The sequence below is a fragment of the Rhizopus delemar genome, genomic scaffold, assembly GCF_000149305.1.
Source record: "Rhizopus delemar RA 99-880 supercont3.5 genomic scaffold, whole genome shotgun sequence".
Classification (NCBI taxonomy): domain Eukaryota; kingdom Fungi; phylum Mucoromycota; class Mucoromycetes; order Mucorales; family Rhizopodaceae; genus Rhizopus; species Rhizopus delemar.
This window is the reverse complement of record NW_027137831.1, coordinates 2,934,314-2,956,467: the sequence shown is the minus strand read 5'-3', so window position 1 is coordinate 2,956,467 and position 22,154 is coordinate 2,934,314. Positions and strand designations below refer to the sequence as shown.

The following is a 22,154-nucleotide window of genomic DNA, read 5'->3' as shown; positions in this document are numbered from 1 at the left end:
GACTCTATCACGAATTTTGGTGGCCTAACGCTTACCAGGAATTATATGTGCATATCAAAACTTGTCGTGAATGCCAACTGTTTTCCTCTCCCCAAGATAACCCTGCCACTAATAAGGTTCCCGTTCATTACCTTTTTGAAACTTTTGCACTTGTGGAATAGGCGTGTTATTTCTCTCGATTAATAAAAGTAATAAAATAAGTCGAAAAATCGATGAGTCTCTTGAACCTCTTTATTGAGTAAGGACGAGAGAGCGAGCCCATTCAATACAAACTACGTCTTAGAATATAATAATGTGATTTAGGGTCCGAGGTAGTACGGTATAAATTGTGTGGGCTGTTTATCGTATATAGCACTTTGGGCTATATATGATATACAGTCAAATTATTAGTTGAAGAATCTTTTGAGTGATCTCACACGACATTAAGAAAATTATTAAGGTAAATACGACAGCACTCGATTTTGTTGGCCCGCTTCCGAAATCTAGCAAAGATAACATCCATATATTGGTTGCTGTAAAAGCCTTTTCAAAATGGCCCATTGCCGTAGCGACTCCAAACACCGAAGCCAAGACCGTAGCCCAATTCCTGTACAAAGAAATTTTTACTAATTTTGGTCCTTGCACTCATATTCTCTCTGATAATGGTGCATCCTTCGATAACGAAATAATTGACAACTATTTGCATTTTTTACAAGTCAATCACAAGTATACTGCTGCTTACAGACCTAGCACAAATGGGAGAACAGAAAATTTCAATGGTAACTTGCTTAAATCCCTCAAGAAAATATCGTTATCCAATCCATCTACTTGGGATGAGCATATTGATCCAGTTCTCTACGCGTATCGCACTAAGGCTCATTCAATTTTGAAGGTCTCTCCCTACGAATTTTTATTTGGCCTTTCTCCTCGATCGGTTTGACAAGACCCTTTACAGATGTATGGCAGATCCTTAGGTTTCGAACGACTCCCCAAGCTATCCGACATGCATATCCAGACCGAGGACTATAATGTAATCAATGAATTAGAATACGATTTGAAACCAGTAGCAAGAATCAAATTTTTCCAGCCTGGCACTAAAGTAGTCCGTGTCCGTCACAACAAGCATTCCAAAATGGATACCAACTACAAGCCCGAAGTTTTTACTGTGGTTGCCAGCTTTCCGAATGGCACATGCATTTTGGCAGATCAAGTTGGACGTCAATTGAAACAAAGAGTAAATATCGGATCTCTTAGACAAATCCATCAGAGAGATAATTTGTCGTGGGGAGTATGATCCGTGACAGACTAAATTTGACAATAAATTTTCTCTAAGAAACTTACACTGCCAAAACCAATCTGTACAAAACCCGACACCTATTTTACAACTCAAATCTATCTGGATTTTGAGTACTTAAATAACTTAGAACTCATCAATACCCTCACTCTTTCTTTTTCCTTAAAACTAAAACCAAGACAAAAAGCAATTTTAATTTTTTTATCATAATCAATACCAACATCATTGGTATGTTTTTTATATTAGGACTAATTTTTAATTTAATTGATCATTAATTTCCTTTTTTAAATAAAGTTGGTAAAATTATTATAGTTAAAGCAACAGTCTATAAATCAGTACTCCAAAAAAATGTTACATAAAAATTTTTCTATTTAGTGGTAAAAATATTTGGTTTGCACCCTTAAATAGAATAGTGGTATAGTGGTATTTATGCTGGGGACCTGTGCCGTTCTTTAGAATTACACCCTTAAATAGAAAATACCCTTAAATCGAACACCCTTAAATAGAGCGGCTACTGTATTTTTCTGTTTCAGCCAATCATTTTTGTTTAAATGTTATACTTTATTGAAAGTCCAATTGAGCGCTAAAAATAAAAACAAATAAGTGTCCGCCCGGACCAGGTCAATCCGTTAGGATGTCGATGTTATGAAAAAACCCCTCTGGGATAAAGGGTAAAAAAGGTAAAGGGAGGAGAAATGTGTGGAGCCATAAAAGATGGAGCTAAAGGAAATGTTTAAGCCATTCGAGGAGCTTCTGACCATGTGGGTGAGTAATGGGGATAGCTGTGACATGTTGAAGTTGATCCAGTTCATGTAATATTGAACATATAACTGGCCAGCGTTGGGACCAAGAGAGTGCTAGATTTGAGGATACTGAGGGGCGAGATGGAAGCATATTCAGAAGGAACGACAGAGGATCTGTAATGGTTTTAGGCATATAGAGGCGTTGGTGCATATTGAGGCAAGTAATGGCGTGTTTGCGTGTGAACTTGAGTGTAGGGTGTTTGGGACACGGATGCGGCTTTCCACCAGGTAACCAACCTAGCCTCCACCGTATACATCGACTACGTTCTGCATAGGACATGGGTAACCATAAGATAGGGTCCAAAGATACGGATCTACGGCAACTTGAAAGAAGTTTGTAATGCCCACTTTGTTGGCGCTTTTCTAGAGATTGTTGCAGGAAGCGTTTTTTGGCTGTTTTGAACATGTGCTTATCCAGTTCCTCTCCTGTAGAAGGTAAGCTTTGCCAGAGAGGGGTCTTTGAGAGGAGGAACCATTGGTGTCCACGAATGTGTCGAATGTGTGGTAATAGTCGGCATAACAGTGCATCGTCAGGTAAGCATAAGGACCTGTAAAGGAACTGTGCTTGTAAAATGTGAACTCGATCTGCCATAAGGGGAAGTTTAGCTAGGTGAAGCATCACTTTGGTGGAGGTGTTTCCACGGGCACCATAGATCGTACGGATGCATGTATCTTGCACATCTTCAATGGATTTCAGCTGGGTATTAGTGAAGCGGTTGATTGCCAAGCCATATTCAAGCTGTGGTCGAACTATATGAGCGTAAAATCTGGTTGAAAGGAGCCTAGAGAAGCCAGAGGGATTAATGCCCATTGACTTCAGTACGTTCATCGTGGCTAATGCTTTAGAGGAGTTGCGTCTAATCAATTCATCTGGGTCTAGGTAACCCCCTGGTTTAAATGGTACGCCTAGATAAGCAAAAGAGGTTACTTGTGGCAGGACTTGGTTATAAATGGTATATGGTATAGGTTCTAGCTGATTGTCCAATATGACACATTTGGAGGGGTTCCATCGGTACCCCATTTGTAGGCTATGCTCTTCACACTTACGTAGCAGACCAGTCATAGTCGTACGTTCAGCTATTAGCACCACGTCATCTGCATAGAGTAAGCAGTTTAGGAGCGGTATCGTTTCTAATGGCGACATGTCAGTGGTGATGGCCTGGGATCGTAATTGGGCTGGAAGCTGATTTATGTAGATGGAATAGAGATACGGTGAGAGGATAGAGCCTTGAAGCACGCCTGTTTTCGGGTGAAAACGACGAGAGGTCGTATTAGAGAGAAGGATTTCGATTTGCACATCGTCAAAAAGGCAACGTAACAGGTTGAGCATGGGAGATGAGACGTAACGGCTCAGAGTGTCCCATACGAAACTGCGATTGACTGTGTCATATGCGGACTTGATGTCAAGAAATGCTAAGACAGGCTTGACATGGTAGTGTGTACGCAGTATGTGACTAATTTCTGTGAGGCACAAAGCCTGATCTAATGCGCTGCGGGATTCTCTAAAGCCACCTTGGGCTATATCAAGAGGTGGTCCGTCGGTTTGTAGAATGTGCTGGATGCAGCGTTCCAAGATCTTTCTAAAGATAGTGGTCATACTAATTGGACGGTAATTACCTGGATCTGATGGTGAGCCTTTCTTGTATATGGGTATCACCTGGGCAATGCGCCATGTCTGTGGGACATATGACCAAGCCCAGCACATATGGAAGAGGTGAAAGAGAATAGGTGCTAGCAGATGAGATATTGGTTGGAGCATTTCATTTCGCAGGTGATCGATCCCAGGTGCTTTCTTGACTGGTAGGGAACGGATAGCGAGGTTAATATCGTCCCTGGTGAACGGGCAATCTATTTCAAAAGGTAAAATAGGAGTATCGATTTCGTAAAGTTGGACGTTTTTAAGAAGATCACCTGAGAAAGTAGTTTCCAAGCAGGAAGCCATTATTTCAGCTGCATGCTGTGGGCCCTCTGGAGTGGAGAAAGTGGGTTTCAAAGTTCGGTTCTTGCGAATACGGCTAAGCTTAGATATTGCCTTGGTATATTCTTCAGATGCCATTTGTTTACAGAAAGTGGCCCAAGTTTCTCGGCGAAGTTGGGCGATCAGTCGACGTAGAGTAGCTCTAGCTTCTTGGTGCTTTAGCCAATAATGGAGCTTGTTAAGCCCATATGCTTTTCTCCATTTCCTGTAGCAGAGTTCTCGGTAGTCGTAAGCTTCTTGCAATTTGTCAGTCCAGAAGTCGCGTAATGGATCTGTAGAGTGTGAAACTCTCCCGCAACTGTCATCTAGTGAGGTATATATTGCCTGACAAAGGTCAGCATTGAGCTTTTCTATGTAGTCAACCGCATAATGTCTATTGTTCATATGATAATAATGTTTTTCATGGTATTGCAATAAAGGCTGGGATAACTCCTGAAAACGACGCAAGTATACTTCATGATTGTTGCGGTCCTTGAGTTTTCCTAGATTCCAGATAATCCGTGGGTGCCTTGGGAGTTGTGGAATGCTGGCATTGATTTGAAAGGAAAGAGATACTAATTTATGATTCGAGTCCAATGAAAGATCTTGGCGAATTCTCATGGAGGATCCAGTAAGCTCGGTAGTACTCATAAATAGATCAATAATGCTACTGCCCTGATGGGCCATAAAAGTATATTGTCCATACGCCAACCTTTGATTCCATAGGATGATATTGTTTCTTTGTATCCAGCTTATGATCAGATTGCCTCTGGAGTTCGTTGAGTGGTCCCCTACAATAGATCCCAGTCTAGCATTAAAGTCGCCGCAGATAATAGTCGTATTAGTGTGGCTAGTTGTATGCGGTAAAGAGTTTAAAACTTGATTGACGGTTTGGTTATCCAGATGGGGAGGTAGGTAAAGACAGTGGATTAAGACGTTAGCAATGGTAAAAGACAATTTGTACTGACTTAATGGTGTATCGTCAGTTCTAAAATGATGGACATGATACTTGCAGTCAGGATTCACGAGAAGACTGATTCCTTGACTACCTTTGGTAGCTAGAGGTTGGGTTTTAATACCATATGTATGGTATTGTTTCCAATGCGTTGGATACTTAAGTGGATTTAAGAGCCAGGTTTCCGTAAGGAGGAGAACAGAAGACGATCGAACTATATTAAGGATAGGGCCTATGGCTTGACGAGCTAAACCAGTTGTATTGAAAAGTGAAATTGTAATATTACTCATAGTGATAAGGCATCGTTCATACAGGCCTCATCAGAAGGAAGATCTTGGTTCTTATATTCATCTGTGGTACTCATGTTCTCATCTTCGAAACATAGCGGATCTGACTCTGGTTCGTTGTTACGTCGGTTTGAGGGTAGGTTCTCCTGTAAAGTCTGCTTGCTGATCCATCCTTGGGCGTAAAAATATCTTGCAACAGCAAATTTAACAGGGGTACGTATGAATCTCAGAGCTCGTTCCATACGGTTGCAATGATGCATAAAGGCGAGGTTGGCTCGTTCTTCGTCAGAAGCGTCAGCGTATTGGGGGTCACGAAGGATTTTAGGATCACAAGGATTAAAATCATCTTTCAGCGTTACCTTGAAACGTTGCAGGTGGGAACGAAGTTCGTCGGCATAATCATTGTGCACCAGTAGGGCTACGACATTACGATCAGGGTAGTGAATATCTAGGATACGGTTATTATTGATATCCAATTTACGCAATCGGGAGCGAAGTTGGCCAATGGGTACTCGGGCCTTCGTGGGGAGATAGATGTACTTAAAGCCTTGATTCTCGGAGGGTGGCTGTAATATTCTGGCGGCGGCTTCTTGTCTTTGTTGTCGTCGCTGTTGTCTTTGCTGCATTAGGCTTTCTTTCAATCGACGTACTTGGTCGGGGTTACGCCAAGGTGATGCTGTTGGCGTGGGTTCAGGGATATCAAAGGAGGATTGAGTATTTGTTATTACAGGTGGTGTGGGTTGGTTACTAGTTAATCTTTCGTGGTTAAACTGGTTCTGTAACTGGATAGTTGTGGTACGGAGTTGCTCAATTTCAGATCTGGCGGCTGCAAGCTCTTGCGTAAGGCGCTGGATCATGTTTAGAAGAGATTGTACGTCACCTGATTGACTACCAAGTGAGTCTAGCTGGTGGGTCGGAGTTGTTTGCGAGGGTCTAGAAATTTCGACATTCTCTGTAGGTGAGATCTGTGTCAAAGAAGAAATGCAAGAATGTATAATGGATCTCATAGTTATAGCTCTATAGCTACTACCGCAGCTGGTACAACGGAAAAGAGCTTGCGGGGATTCTGTCTTAGTGTGGCCGTTTCGTCGAAAGAGACCCTGTTTCTCACAGTGAGGGCATTTTAAGACCTTACGGTGTTGTTCGAACTGGGCAATCAATTCAGTAGTTTCCTCTTGGGTAAGGACATTTGATATGCTTGGCGTATTGTTTTGGTTGATAGAGCCAGGTGGCATACTTAGAGACGTTTTATTATCAGTGTTGGTTTTATAAATTAGCGGAAAAAAAAGCTAGCCAATCATTTTTGAGATTCCGACATTTATTTTTTCTTAAACGCCAAATTCCATAGGTTGGACTGTACAAAAAAAAAAAAATTAATTTAGAATGGATCCTGGATTATATCGTCTGACGTAGGCTGGACTGAGATCAATAATAAAATAATAAATAAAGGCATCGTTAATGACCAAACACGACGGAGATGTTTTGTTTAATAAGAAAATGACACTCTATTTATACTTTTCATACACGGATAATATTCCATGTCATGGATTAATAATTAATGAGTATGATATAACTGATGACAAATAGATAAGTGGTACGTGTTCTTCTATTGTTATATTTGTCATTGAATACTCGTATATGATTGACTGCGGCTGACTGTGATTTACTTCCTGGATTTAATATGATTTAACCATGCAATTACGCAGCATCTTATACTTAATGAAGATTATCCGAATTAACTTGTAGACTATCTATTGAATATATTTTACATGTAGCTTATTAATACTATTTTCATATCGAGTTATGAATGATGGATACATCATCTAGATTGTATTGTCAATTATGCTATTGGGATGTTTTCAGATAACTCTGAATGTAGGACTATTTAAGGAGACGATACGGATGAATATAAAGACCTTTAGTTCCCTGATTGGATATTATGACTAACAATAATATCTCAGTTAAGATAAATGTTTCCGTGGCTAATAATGATCCAGTAAGTAATTGTCATTCCTTATTCAACATGCTCATGTCATCAATAAACTATATTACAACCACGCCATACATTTGACTGTGTGAAGTTAATATGAATAAAGCTTAATATAAAAATCTAATCAAAGTCTTTTATTGATCTGTGCTGGGAATAATGTTATAAATGATTCCAAGTTATGTCAACATTCTATTCAGGATCATACCTGATTTCTTTTACTAAACAAAGTGACTATGATCTTATGTATTCTTAACACCAACCTTCACTGCCATTCCAACCAGGGCAAAGATTCCTCGATTGGCTACCCCTTTCCCCTCACTAGTAAAACTCACTTTTTCCTTATTTCTTCCTCCCATATCTTTTTTACCCTGAATTCCTAAAGGGGTTTTTAGTTTTCATTCATTTTTTATTGATCTGACCAGGGCGAAAACGATGCAATATTAAACAACATGCGCTCAAAGTGATCATTAATTTTTTATATGAATAAAATCAAAATTTAAATGAAAAAGCGCGGCTATCTGAGCCTGTACCACATTTTGCGACTTCTCTTCATCAGCATTCGTATAAAATACCCCTACAAAAAAAAACTTTAATGTTCTTATAGTTTATGCTGTGAATTTCTATAGTAATTGCTTACCTATTTCTCTGCAAGTTCAACGACAAGATCACAAAAATTATGTAAAGTCAAGTATGTTGGAAAAGAGGATACAAGATTCTTGGTAATTGACAACCATTGTCAAATTGACAAGTAATCTTTTCTTCACTGGTGGATAAATGCTACTTTCAAGCTATTATGATGGCCCTGAAAAGCCTTCCTTTGTGAAATTAGTTTAAAACATTGCAAAGGTAGATTAATATTTATTAACTATTTGCATATTCACTCTCACAAAGTGGAGGTTTTTATTTCATGGGAATTTTAAGTTTGAATAATGTACAAAAAAATTTTAAAGTATACTTTAGTTCTTCCAGCCTTTGGGACTATTGCGAGAACTCGAGTCAAAAGCTGAATGATTTGAATTTCCAGTATAAGTACGAACTACAACGTCACTAGCCATTAATGAACTGTGTTCTAGCAAAAAGAATTCAAGATCCTGCCAACCTCCGCCCACGCGTATCAAAACCTTATTGTTCTTTAGTTTTCCACCTTTTCTATCTGTGTAGGTCATCAATTTACATGTATACAGTTTCTTTCCGCCCATAGAAGATAGACTGAGTTCGTTTCCAAAATAATATTTTCCTGGTTCTACCCGTTGGCATCTGATAGAAATAGGGCTTGCATTCATGATTTGAGCAACTTCAACATCTAATGGGTCCTTTGGATCAGCGCGATAAATACCGTTTTCATTCACTGAAATTTCCATAAGTGAAGGCTTATGACGAAGAATTGGCATAGATTGTTTTTTTCTTAAAGTTGAATTGGTAGCATATTTGGGTAATGTAGGTACAGGTGGTAGATGATTTGTTTTAATGGATGCTCTGGGTTGGGGTATCATAGGAGAAGTTGTTCTTGACATTTCTTTGGGCGTTTTTGGCCTTGGTATTAAGGAAGGAGTGACAGATCTTGTTCTTATTGAAGGAGACATAACTCTATCTGTTCTTAGATCGCCTAAACTACTCTTTGATCTAAATCCCGAGCTTTTCGGTTGTTGAGGTGTATTCACATTGCGTTTGCTGGGTGTTTTTGCTCTCGGCCTTATGTCTTGTGTTGTAGAAGGTCTTTCTACCATATGAGACAATATCCTTTTACCATTTGTCTTTGGCTTCATCAAGTCCACACCAAAATAGCGTTCATCTTCATCATAGAAGTCCTCTCTTTTCGATTGAGCGCTTTCATTACGAAATAGTCTAGGCGTTTTTGTTTTTTTTGATGGTTGTGAAGAGGTAGATGAATCAGATGTACTACTTCGTAGTGGAGAAGGAGGATGCTGGGGCGACATCTGGCTTCTTGGCTTATTTTCAATAGTTGGTTCAGGAGTACGATATCTTATTTCTTTCCAAGAAGCTTGCTTTTTATTTTGTAGATTACCTGATATAATTCTTTCTGCCTCTACCAAGTCTTTCAGTCTTAATTCATTCATGGTTTCCTTTAAATGATTCCATTTCTGTAGCATTGATTCATGCCTCTGTTGAATGATGGTCTCTTTTGAGCCACGAGATAATATACCGTTGCCCAATATAGCTAACATACGATCGATGCTTGGGGTATAATACTTATATTTTGCTTCGAAGCTTTTTTCGATAGATTTAAACTTTTCTATGTCTATTGGGCACGCATTTGACTTAGGTTGAAATGAACGTAATATTGATTTATATGATGATTGTTGTTGTTGTTGTTGAAACCAGCTTTTTATGTGCTGTATGAATGAATGGCACTGAATGACTGATCTATCTAAGCCTTCAATCATAACGTCTACTTGATCTGATACTCTCTTGAATACAATCGACCAACGATCTTCCTTATATTCGTATTTAAATTCACCTCTTTCCATTTGTAATTGCTCCCATTTATCCTTTAATTTTTCAAATCTCTTTTTTGTCAAATTTTGCGGCTGCACTTGGCTAACTCTTGTATAGATAGTCTGAATTGCATGTAAAATTGTATCAAATGCACGATCAATTTCTGACATCGTGCTATTCTCCTTACCAATGTTATTTGCCGTCATATTCACAAGTGTAGAGCTATCACTGTTGCTTCCTATACTAAATAAATCATCATTGTTATTGGCTCTTTCGGATAAAGATGACGTAGGTGACATAATAGCTGCATGTTGCTTCTTCTCCTGAAAATCAAATATCATAATGGATACATCGTCCATCTGTATCAGCAGATTTTCAATATCATAAACCAAATCGTTTTGTTCCTTGTTGGTTAATATTTGCTGCTTGACAGATGCCATATAGTGCTGCAGACTAGACCACTCTGACTGTATTTTGGTAACCTTCATCCTTGTCACTCGTTCCTCAACACCATTATTCAGCATGATATCGTTTAATTCTGATAAACTATTGATAGTAGGCGCCATTTGATTCACTGTTGTTTCTAAAAAACTAATATCGTTCATATCTTGATTTAAGCTTTGCTCCAGTGAAAACAAAGCAAGGTGGACAGACTCTAACCAACTTGATATTTTATTAATAATCCTTTGAAAAATATCGAGTGATTCTTGAACACTTAAAGTTCCTTGCAAGTTGAATATTTGCTCTATTTCCTTATCCGGTAGTGGAAGTGCGTTGAAATGCATCTCTTGATAGTTGTTGGTGATTATACTTGTTGTCATGGTAAATAAAATAGATGCAAGAAATTAAAAGCACATGATATGAGATTAAGTACGGATCAAACAAGAAAAAAAAAAAAAAAAAAAAAAAAAAAAAAAAGAGGAAAAAAATGTTTTTTAATAAAAAGGTTATGTAACAAAAATAAAAAGGAGAAAGGAGTGGGTCTCACTTTTAATAAGGAGCAGTTTTTTTATTATTGTTGTTTTTTTCCTTTTCTTTGTTGTACAAAAATAAAATGTGTCGCGTGGGCTTTAAATAATCCATAGTCACTAGAACCCGTTATAAACTATTATTTTTCCTTTGATGTAACTCATACCTTTTTTATTAGTTTCATTTCAACATTTAACAAGCATACCATTTCACATGCTTCTACTAGAAATGAATAAGCAGCCAGTCATGCTCAGAGTTCCGACAAAGTTCCCAGTATAGTTGGAATATGAAAAAAATAATAGGAAAACCAAGCAGGTGACGACTCATTTAATTAACACAAAGCTATTCTTATGCTTAAGTCATAATATGCTACTTGAAAAAATAGTACAAATTAAATGATAATTGTACAACTTATTGTATACCTCTGAGAGAAATAATACTTTATTGAACATATAAATAAAACACACAGGACTGAAACAGCTAAATAAACAAATATAAAAAGAAAATAAGATTAGCCTCATACCTAAGGTTTCGTTCTCCCTAAGGCGTTTCCTCTCGAATTTATCTTTCTTATGAAATTATATAACATAATTTATGTTTCAGACAAGAAAACAAATACAAGATGCTTCAAAAAATTAGACTTTGTTAAACTATAAATCAAAAAGGGTAGTATTTCTATCTAATACATGTAATTGTTATATTAATGGATATTGGTCGGAAAAAATGATCATCAAAATGTTTTAAGCATTCCTTAGATGACGTGTTCCTCTCTTCCTTAAATATCAAGACATATCCTAATATTACTCGATGGAAGTAAACAACTAATCCTTATGTTAATAGAAACACCTATAAGCTCCAGGTCTTAATGAACGAGCAAACACTCAGATGAAGAGGGGGTCTAGTGGAGCTATAACAAGGCGCTATAAGCTAGTTCATGTATCATATTATGTGATTAATTTTATAAAAGATTCAAATATCTTTAATCATAAATATCCTTCACGGATTTAAAAAAGAAGTTGGATTAATAATCAACTTCTTTTAAATTGATCGCTCCAAAACAATCTGTAAAAATTATAAAACTTGATTGAGTAGAAACCATAATACTATTTAAGCCTTTTTAAACAAATCTTTAAGGTCCTTTTTATTGTAAACAATCTTTGGTGCTTGGTATATAGTTTATGTAATGTGTTTAGCTCTCGGATTAAATGTTTTGAAATAACATCCAGATATGCATTAACTTTATATCAATAACTTAGTACGAATCAATTTCTTATGGAGATTAGATAAAAGCGTTATTAATTGGAATTAAACTTTATGGGGTGGTTGTATTTGTACCGAAGCGAAAAGCAAAGATGCATCAAATTTGACATGGATTTTTCAATGACCAAAAGTACAACCATTGTCCTATTGTTCATGCATGCATACTAATATTCTTCAGATAAATAAAGGAATTATAAATCAAACAAAAAGGAATAATACCCGCTTGAAATAAGTAATATTTGTAGCATCACAAGCACGTTAGTCTACTGAAACTAAATTTAACTTTTGCTTTCTGATTTTGAATACACAGCTTCCCATTTTTCATCTTGGGCAGTATGGATTGACTCTTTTCTTCTTTTCTATGAGAAATAGCTTGATCAATACATATTTTGTTTGCTTCCTTTTTATTCACTTACGTTAAAAAATGTATTTTCGGTGTTTGCAGTATGTGCACGGACCATACGTGGTGATGATATGTCATCTATTTATTTTACATACTGTATTTATGAATATGTTTTTTAATTGCAAAAGAATACATTTAACCCATTGAACTTGTTGAGCTAATCAAAGAAATGTACTTTCATCTTTTCATGCTTTTAATATTCTTGAAAGAAAAGTATTTTTAGTCTATTTTAACATGCAAACCGTCACCCAAATAGCTAAAAAGCATTAGACACACCATATCTTATTGCACTTTATTTCCTCTAAGTATTAAACAAGTACAAGAATATAAAAAGCGAATATGTGGCTGACCTTTACATCACTTTTATGCAGTATAAGAGCAAAATCAATACTACTAAATTCTTTGCTACACTTTAGGAATACTCAAAACGTGTATTACTTTCTAACTATGCGTTTCTGCTGATTTATGATAGAGTGTTGTGATTGAAGAATCCATGCTGTTTTTTGCTGCCATTGTCAAGATTTGCTAAAAAAGTATCTTACTACAGCTCGATATTATTGTTAGGGATGACTTTTTATGGGGCAAGATAAAATCCAGGAGTTAAAGGCAAAACATTTAATAGCTTTATGTATTATTATTTTAGACTATTTTTTCAGCTCCTGCATTTACTATTCACATGCCAAATGCATCGCTTTATGATAGATTACGTTTAGTTACTGAAAATTGGTATACACCGTCAGGCTAACAATAGCAGCTTGGTTTTCTTGGCAAGTTACCCCAAAAAAAAAACTGATTGTCAAATGAGCACTTTCAGATCGCCAAAAGACTAAAATATATGAGAACAATTAAAGCAGGGATCTAACAAAGCATTCACCTTTGTGATCACTTTATAATATAGGGGCACTTGGATATATTACAAAATTAGAACGATCATCATCAAATATGGATATTCCTTCTTATATTGCAATCATAAATGTTCCTTTTGAATGATTTTAGATAACATACAGTCAAGTAAGCTTAATCCATTTTTTGTGTTTGAATCAAACTTTGCTTTATATAAAGTAATATGTATTGTAATAAGCCTTCTTTATTTCTTTCATCTGGTCTTGAAACCGAGTAGAGATGTTCAATTTTTTTTAATACTCTAAATAAGGCAATCATGTATTTGAGCACAGTGCGTCCAACACCAATTCACTGTACTGAACTTTAAATATTGAAAAAAAGATATTTTTGAAATACATGTATAAGCATGCAACAAATAGTTTTATACAAAACGTTTATGAGGCTTTACATGTATTTCATATCTGTATTTGTCCATTTGCCTAACTACTCTTGTTACTCTTGCTTATGTTTCAAATTATTTCTTGCTTCAGGAGGACAGCTATACGTTTCATTGTTAGATTGCAATCATGTAAAACAAGGTACCCAACAGTTGATCTTTTGATTTTTGGTTCTTCAAAATGCTCTGTCAAGCATCCAAGAGCTTCGCCTATAGTTGCCTGAGGAAAATCATTATAATAATTTACGAGAAAACCTTTACGTACAGATTGCAACTGAGGTTTCTTTCTATTCACCTTGTTTGTTTTTAAAAAAAAAATATCCCAGGATAGGTTTTCTTTCAGTTTTCTGGCCCAAGCTTGCGCTGTTCATTCGTTGATTCTTGCCCTTTTTTTCTTGAAGGAGTGGCTTTCATAAATTCAATGCGATTGAAATAGTAGAAAGCAACCCTTTGTTTATCCGTGTAGATGTTGGCCTTTTTTTTTATCTTTTCCTCGACATCAATTTCTTCCACTAATTCCTCCATTGTGGCATCAAATTCTGCTTCAATATTCTCTGGGATTGGTTATTGAGAGGCTTTATAGCAATTTAAGGTAATAGGAGGTTATAAATTAAAAGGATCAACTTCTTCATAGAAATCCCCAATGCTGAATTTCCTGATCCATCTACAATGCTGGCTTGACCGTCTTTATACAAAAAGGTATTGTTTATCATGTTTCTAGTTAATAGCCTTGCTTAAAAGTACAAGAAGAAAAAACATTTAAATGGATTTTAGATTTAGCTTTTAATATAGTGGTAACTGCAGTTTGAGAATAACCAATCCGTAAATTGAAGGTCGTGTAACCGCAATTTTGTGAAGATGATTTCCGTAATTTGTCATTTAAAAACACGCAAGTTATATTTCAAAAACCGCGAACTGATATTAGACACACTGTACTTTCTTTTTTCTTTAGCTTTCTTTTCTAGCACATTGGGTGACATGAGCAAATTAAGGAGAAGAAAGCAAGAAAAAACTACCAAAACCAACGATCAAGAGCTCCCAGAGGACATCATGGCGGATTCTGCCGCTAATGTATTTAAAGAAAAACGTCCTTTTTGGGGTAGAAAACGATTCAACTTTATCGTGGGTCTATCTGTTGGTTTGTTGGCCATGTATGCCGCTTCAACAACACCAGTTGCTCAAAGTCACATCAATAGCTTGCAGCATTATCTTTTGCTTCAACTGGCTGATATTGATCTTGCGAGTATTTTGCCAGCTACAGAAATGGTAGATGAATTTTTGGGCAATTTTACGAACTTAATCACACCCACTCCAGCTACAGAGATGTCATTTATGCCTGCCTTAGAATACAAGTAAGTCAAGCCTCCTGATTTTTTGATATTTTATGTGATTTATGAATATGCATAATTCAGAGAGTCACTTGATTTGAAGCCACAATTTCCTGTAGTCATGATACCAGGTATAGTTTCATCAGGCCTTGAAAGCTGGGGTACGTCTGAACAATCAAAAAAGTATTTTCGCAAACGTCTATGGGGGACAATGAGTAAAATAAATTGTAACACAAAGGTTTGAAGTTGAAAATAATAATAAAATATTAGCAATGGTAAGATCAGTTTTGTTGGACAAAGAAAGCTGGACGGAACACATTATGTTGGACCCTGAAACTGGCTTAGATCCGCCTGGTTACAAAGTTCGTGCCGTTCATGGTAAGATGTGTTTAACCAAAAAAGTTAAGATTCTGATACATAGAGAAAAAAGGAGTGGAAGCTGCTGATTATTTTATTACTGGTTATTGGGTATGGGCTAAAGTCATTGAAAACTTAGCTACTATAGGCTATGATACAAATAACATGTATTTTGCTTCCTACGATTGGAGATTGTCATTTTCAAATCTAGAAGTACGCGATGGTTACTTTTCAAAGTTGAAGCATACAATTGAGCTTTCCAAGAAACAAAGCGGGCAAAAATCAGTAATCATCACACATTCTATGGGTAAATATATTATATGCTTAGGTTTCGGATTTATTCATAGTTTGAATAAGGTGGTACTATGTTTCCTTACTTTTTGAAATGGGTTGAAAGCAAAGGGCACGGTCAAGGAGGCCAAAAATGGGTTGACGAACATATAGAATCCTTTGTTAATATCGCAGCTCCTCTTGTAGGTGTACCTAAAGCTGTAACTTCTTTACTTTCAGGTACATCAACAGCAACTAAGATAAGAAATATGTATTGAGACTATGTACGGTAGGTGAAACAAGAGATACTATGGCACTAGGTAGTTTTGGCGCCTACGTCCTAGAGAAATTCTTTTCGCGTCGAGAAAGAGCAAAGCTGATGAGGTCCTGGATGGGTGGTGCCTCCATGTTGCCCAAAGGTGGCGAGGCTATTTGGGGTCGTGGAGGCAACGCTCCAGATGATGAAGAAGATGAAAAGTATCAGTCATTTGGCAATATGATTTCATTTGTCCCTCGACCGGAAGGATTTAATGAAAACTCAACTGATATACCTAGTAACTCGGGAGATCCTTTAGTTCGTAATTATACGGTACAAGGATCAATCCAGCTATTAACCAAAAATGCTGACATTAAATTTGGCAAACAATTGTATGCAAACTATTCCTTTGGCCTTACTACATCCTCTAAACAGCTAAAGCGAAATGAAAATGATCCAACGAAATGGTCTAATCCTCTTGAGTCTCGTTTACCAAATGGTAATATAATGTTACTGAAAAGGTCAAAGGTAGAAAATCACTTACAGAATGAAATTTTTAGCTCCAAACATGAAAATTTATTGCTTTTATGGCATCGAAGTTCCTACTGAGCGTAGTTATTATTACGCAATCTTGAATGAAAATATGGATCAAGAATGCGGTCATTCGAATAGCACAGCTGAATGTACAACTGAGCAAAATGCAGAACCAAACAGCAGTCCTGCTGTTGCAAAAACAAGCTCTGCTGCTTTTCCCGATAAAACACCCTCATTGGTACTTGAAACTTAAAGCAATGTAGGTCACTGATCCTTAATACGTATATAGCATATTGACGCAAGCATCAACGATCCTGTTCAACGTATTGAAACTGGTATTCGATTTTCGAACGGGTATTATTTATAGTTTTAAGAGGTTGTTTTTACTAACTATTTATTGCATAGTGATGGTACTGTTCCATTGTTATCACTTGGTTATATGTGTGCACCTTCAGGAGGCTGGAGAAAACATGCAGATCTATATAATCCCGGACATAGCCCAGTTGTGCTTCGTGAATATAAACATGAAGTGAGTACAAGCAAATTGGATGTTCGAGGTGGGTACAAAGCTGCGGATCATATTGATATACTTGGAAACTGGGAAATGACAGTAAGTTTGCGAAAAGAAAAAAAAAATCTTTTTAGTATGTAGCTTTATTAATATTTTTAGTTGGATATCCTACTGATTGTATCCGGAAAAGCCGATAATGTTACAGAAAGAATTTACTCGCGCATTGAAGAATATGCGAAAAAAGTTAAATTGACATAACATTCTTGATTTTACTCTACAATTTATAGATTGCAATAAATAATTTAATATATAATATCAAGAAAAGCCATCCAATACATCTTCCTTTTTTTTTTTTTTTTTTTTTTTTTACTTGTCTTCATCTTTCGCCTAAGCTAAATCCGCTCTATTCTTTAACTCCTATGCCATGTAATAAGAATATCTCATAATTAGCTTCATATTTCACAAAGAAGTAATATGCAAGTTATTTAATGTACTTTGGGGGTGCTCCTCGTTTTACTTTTTTTATTATTAAAGGAATTCTGCAAATTTTAATGGCTTGCGCTTTTCTAAAAATGAAATTTTAAGTGGGCCAGCATTAATCACTGCTTTTCTCGGTGCACAAGCAATTCGGAACAAAAGCATGTAGTGAACGCTTATAGCTTATATAAAAAAGATCATGATTGTAGCAGTGTTCTAACTTTTTTTTTTATTTTCTTTTTTAAAACTAAACCGTTACAACCTTATTATTTTAAAGCATCATTCAAAGTGAATGTTAATCAAGGGGCCTTGAAATAACTACATCTTCACCAAGATTTTTTTGTTGGTCAATAACACTACAAATAACCATGTCTTTAAAAATGGTTTTATAGTCTTAGTTGATTCATTTGGCGAGGACATTTTCGGTCTAGCGGAGTAAATTAACACCCATTAAAATTTATTCTTTGGTTTTGCAGTTTGTTTACATAGTAGCCTCATAATTTACTGCATATGGAACTTTCAAAAATCGAGACAATTGCACTCTTAGTACCAAACAAAGAGGAGACAGTAACCGGTACTTCATTGACGAAATCTCAAACTCAAGATGGCTGGAGACTATCTCTAAAAGGTAAGTAGATCTATTTTGCTAGAAAATGCGGATCGAGCATTGATTAAAACAAAAGTTGCATTTTTTGCATTGTAGTTGGAGATAAACAGTAAATGCAGCTATTTATTATACTGTTTAACCAATTAACTAGAACCAAAAAATAGGCACTCTTGGGAAGTTAGCCAATGTGTTAGAGCAAACTCACAAATTGGTCTAATTGAAAAATATAAAGAACTAATCAACCTTGCTATGAACGGTAATTCAAAAAAATGCGTAATGCTCACTATTTAGATGTTAATGCATTTAGATATCAGGCTACAATGCGGCAGGAATATATATCAGTATTGGGTAATGAAGTGTATATATGATACATGTGTTTATGCAAAGACATTAATTTACTATCTACATCTAGATCAACCTATTTATATGAAAATAGGTAACACTCTGAGCTTTATAACATATTTCGGGATAGCATCTCACCACAAAAAATAGACGTCAAAGCCATGAGACTATTCTGAACTTACTGAAAGAGGCAATCGCGTCATCTAAAAATCCTATTCAGATCGAATATGTGTATATGTGTGTGACAGATGACAATTGTTTTGACTGTAGAAAAGATAAATGGCGGTCCAGTAAGTGATGTACTTAAAATGAATAGATTGTTTCTCATTCAATGAACGTAGCGTTCTCAGTATATGAAGGAGGTATTGACTCCTTTATGAAGGGAGTGAGCAGTATTGACGATATATGGAAAAAAGTGCAGACAGGATCTAAACTCCCTTTTATTTTAAAAATCATGCTATATGATCAAACCACAAAGCGTCGTGGCAACTTGTTTATAATAGACTTACTTCATCCAAAGTTCTTTGCACATACCTCTTCAAGTATTCATTATTCATTTATTAGTCTTCGTATGTAGCCAAAGAGAGATCAAAACACGACATATACAAGCTAACATTTACTACAGGAGACGCTATTGATACAATTACAATGCCCAATCGCCGTGGTAAGGTACCATTAGAACCACATTTGCTAGTTAATATTCTTGCGGAATTCATTAGTGGTAGAAGTAAATCGACCGTATTCACGTACATAAATGTAAAACGGCATAATATTTTTACACGTAAATTTATTAACGTACCATGTTTCATGCTTAAAGGAGTATCCACAAAAAGACTTTGATGATGTGATTGCAATCCTTGATCTCATAAAATCTTTAACAAATATTCCTTGTATATCACTACCTAACGAAACCAACCCTAGAGCAACACGGGAAACCGAAGATATGAAAGTAAGGCTTTATTTGTTTTGCTTGATGATATTAATTTTTTAGAATCAAACTGAACGACTCAACAAAACTATCGATGACATTCAGGCAAAGAATACAGCAGTAAGTGATTTGCCTCGGGTATATCAGCGTTTTTTTTTTCTTTCTTCTTACTTTAATGGAAATCATAGTTATCAGAAAAGTATAGCACATTCATGAATGCTTTCAGACATTTTAAAGAACTGAAAAGGACACAGGTGTGCCAAGAAGACCTTGTACATAAATTGAATGCAGGAACGATTGAGGATAGCATACGACGAGCCAAGATTGAATTATGTAAGTTGATATAGAAATATGTTAATATCCAGGTTGAGATAGCTTAATTTTAAACATATATAGTCAGATCTGAAGCAATTGCAAACATCAAAGACCAACAGAAACAAGAACTTGAACATGAAGTCAAAAAATTGAAACTAGAAATCGCAAATAACACTGTAAGTTGTCTTGCCTATTCATAGTAAAACTTTTATCGACTTCTTTTCTCCTTCACGTTTTAGAAAATGATGGAAGAATATGGAATGACCACTAAAAATCATCAAGAGCAACTGGAACGATGCAAGGAAGAAATACAAAGGCTTCGAAAAGCGGCTATGCAATCACAAAAAGAAATTTCAATCCTTCATCGCGAGCATGAAGCTGAAAAACAAAAGCTGATTGATAACTTTAAACAAAAGGCGGCGGAATTCAAAGAAGGTGTGCGTAGAAGATTTGAGGAAATGCAAAATTCATAGCATTTCACTCATTTCTGCCTTTTAAGCATACAAAGGGTGCTTATTTTGATCTCTCTTTGATAAAATAAATTATTTAATTAAAGATGTCGAGAGCATATAGCTTGATTAATTATTTTATTCTAAATAATCAAGGACTTTTTTTTTTCTTTCATGCAATGGTGAGCTTGGTTAATGAACGTATATACAGTAAATGTAAGCAGTTTAAGAACATTTTAATAGAAAAAAAAATATAAAGAATAGCGAGGCTCTTAAAAGTATGTGTATTTTTATTACTTGTATAAACCTTTCTTTTATAAAAAATGATTTCAACAAGATTTCAGAGATAAACTATTTTTTAATATCCCTCTGCTTATTCTAATACACATATTCACTATTTGATATTGGTCCATTTATATAATAATGTTGGAACATTATGCCAAAACACAATATTTTCCTTTTGATACATTGTATAGCTGCACAAGTATATATTAATGCCAGCATATTGTCATCCACAATCTTTTTAAATGACGATATGAAACATCTATTCGTTTGTGCCCAGCAGTATTAGCTGAGCTCTTTTGACTAAAGCGCTTTTAATATAGGAATTATCTCCCTTATGATCCATACAGGAAAATATATTCATGAGTTCTCTCTCACTCATCTGTCTTTATTGAACTAAAAATGTTCGACCGATTCCTCAATTACCAGCTTTTCACTCTATTTTAGTCTTTTTTTTTTAATTTTTTTACTTTACTTGTACTTATCATAATTATATACTTTGCTTACTTTACTTAAATGCATTATATTTTACTTTAATCAATAGATACTCTGTATCCTTTTATTAATGTCATCAATCTTCATAATTCAAGTAAATCCTGTTCTTTGAAATCAATCATATTTTTTGTAATTTGCATTACCTCTTTAACTTTGCAATACAAAACCTGATAGTCATCTTTAGCAACGATCAACAATTGAGCTTACGTTAAATCTGCTTTATAATCAAGCTATTAAGCCCCCCCCCCCTTTTTTTTTCATTTATGCGAAGCCTAAACAGAAATAAACTATTGCACTACTGTTACTCATAACATTAGACGTATACTGTATATGACTAAAGAGTACTTCATGCACAGACATTTAAAGAAAAAAATTTTTGTTCTAAACATGTTGTTATTAAATAAAACTGATAGACTTTTGTTACTTAGATACTTGACTATCTAGCAATTCATTTAATTTGTTTAGAATCTATAAATAAAATGGTTAATAATTTATAACTAAATCAAGAGCTATAGAATGTTACTTGATGTATATTAGGACGTTTTGAGGGATCTGTGGTGAGCATCCATTGAATCATGTCTTTGATGTTATCTGAGTATTTATTACTACCTTCAGGGAATTTGTACTGGTTATTCAAAACTGCTAACGCAACTGACCCTCCTTGATCCATATTCATTTCGAAGGGCGACTGACCATAAGCCATGGCATAAAGAGTGCATCCCAGTGACCAAATATCCACTTTTTCGTCCAGTGTAGTTCCAGTCTTCACATCAAATAGCTCCGGTGCTCTATAGGGCATAGTACAGTGCTCTGCAGCGATATCCTGCGTTGAAACAAATTGTTATGATTTTTCCATCGAATTTGTTATCTGATCTTTTGCTCTTTACCTGTTGTGCTAAAGCTTCCTGTCTGTTTTCTATATGAATTCTTGCTTGACACATTGACCCAAAGTCCATTAATACAGCTGTTTGACCATCGTCTGCAATCAACACGTTTCTTTTTATCATCTTAGTAAACACGAATAAATAGACACAGAAAAAAAAAATTTACCCTGGCTTGATATCTCTGTGAGCCCAAGGTACAATTTCACCTGTACCTTCTGATGCAACACCTCCAGTAGACTGTTCTTGATGATTCCCACTCAATAAACCCTGATCCTGTCTACTCTCTTCTTCATGTGACATCGGTTGGTTTGATTCGTATTGTATCCTGGCACCGCCTTGACCTCTGTATGTATGTAAAACCTGCACCCCCACACATATTTCTCGGAATAACTGAAGCATTTCAGTCTCTTCGAATTGTGTTTTGCTCATATTATTCTTGTTGATAATATCCTGAAGGTTACCTCTCTTTAAAAAAGGGAGAAATGA

General features: G+C 35.8%; 7 protein-coding genes across 7 annotated transcripts; 3 read left to right on the top strand and 4 right to left on the bottom strand.

Annotated features, from left to right (window-relative positions):
• Positions 1-934: 934 nt before the first annotated feature.
• Positions 935-1,525, top strand: RO3G_07855 (uncharacterized protein; the record flags this gene model as incomplete). The annotated part of the gene is made up of 2 exons (XM_067662445.1): positions 935-1,213; positions 1,520-1,525. 2 exons carry the CDS (start codon positions 935-937, stop codon positions 1,523-1,525), a joined length of 285 nt encoding a protein of 94 aa, XP_067518546.1.
• A 468-nt stretch (positions 1,526-1,993) lies between these two features.
• Positions 1,994-6,510, bottom strand: RO3G_07854 (uncharacterized protein; the record flags this gene model as incomplete). The annotated part of the gene is made up of 3 exons (XM_067662444.1): positions 1,994-2,982; positions 3,124-5,235; positions 5,301-6,510. 3 exons carry the CDS (start codon positions 6,508-6,510, stop codon positions 1,994-1,996), a joined length of 4,311 nt encoding a protein of 1,436 aa, XP_067518545.1.
• A 1,711-nt stretch (positions 6,511-8,221) lies between these two features.
• On the bottom strand, positions 8,222-10,543 carry RO3G_07853 (uncharacterized protein; the record flags this gene model as incomplete). The annotated part of the gene is made up of 1 exon (XM_067662443.1): positions 8,222-10,543. One exon carries the CDS (start codon positions 10,541-10,543, stop codon positions 8,222-8,224), a length of 2,322 nt encoding a protein of 773 aa, XP_067518544.1.
• Positions 10,544-12,229: 1,686 nt separating this feature from the next.
• Positions 12,230-12,498, bottom strand: RO3G_07852 (uncharacterized protein; the record flags this gene model as incomplete). Its single annotated transcript, XM_067662442.1, has 3 exons — positions 12,230-12,310; positions 12,368-12,432; positions 12,495-12,498. The coding sequence occupies 3 exons, from the start codon at positions 12,496-12,498 to the stop codon at positions 12,230-12,232; spliced, it is 150 nt and encodes a 49-aa protein (XP_067518543.1).
• A 2,113-nt stretch (positions 12,499-14,611) lies between these two features.
• RO3G_07851 (uncharacterized protein) lies at positions 14,612-17,064 on the top strand (the record flags this gene model as incomplete). The annotated part of the gene is made up of 10 exons (XM_067662441.1): positions 14,612-14,985; positions 15,046-15,092; positions 15,232-15,339; positions 15,383-15,625; positions 15,676-15,828; positions 15,882-16,343; positions 16,405-16,616; positions 16,668-16,732; positions 16,784-16,939; positions 17,049-17,064. The coding sequence occupies 10 exons, from the start codon at positions 14,612-14,614 to the stop codon at positions 17,062-17,064; spliced, it is 1,836 nt and encodes a 611-aa protein (XP_067518542.1).
• Positions 17,065-19,258: 2,194 nt separating this feature from the next.
• RO3G_07850 (uncharacterized protein) lies at positions 19,259-20,031 on the top strand (the record flags this gene model as incomplete). Its single annotated transcript, XM_067662440.1, has 5 exons — positions 19,259-19,264; positions 19,307-19,363; positions 19,432-19,576; positions 19,640-19,734; positions 19,798-20,031. The coding sequence occupies 5 exons, from the start codon at positions 19,259-19,261 to the stop codon at positions 20,029-20,031; spliced, it is 537 nt and encodes a 178-aa protein (XP_067518541.1).
• Positions 20,032-21,232: 1,201 nt separating this feature from the next.
• On the bottom strand, positions 21,233-21,968 carry RO3G_07849 (uncharacterized protein; the record flags this gene model as incomplete). The annotated part of the gene is made up of 4 exons (XM_067662439.1): positions 21,233-21,252; positions 21,391-21,607; positions 21,672-21,780; positions 21,835-21,968. The coding sequence occupies 4 exons, from the start codon at positions 21,966-21,968 to the stop codon at positions 21,233-21,235; spliced, it is 480 nt and encodes a 159-aa protein (XP_067518540.1).
• Positions 21,969-22,154: the final 186 nt, after the last annotated feature.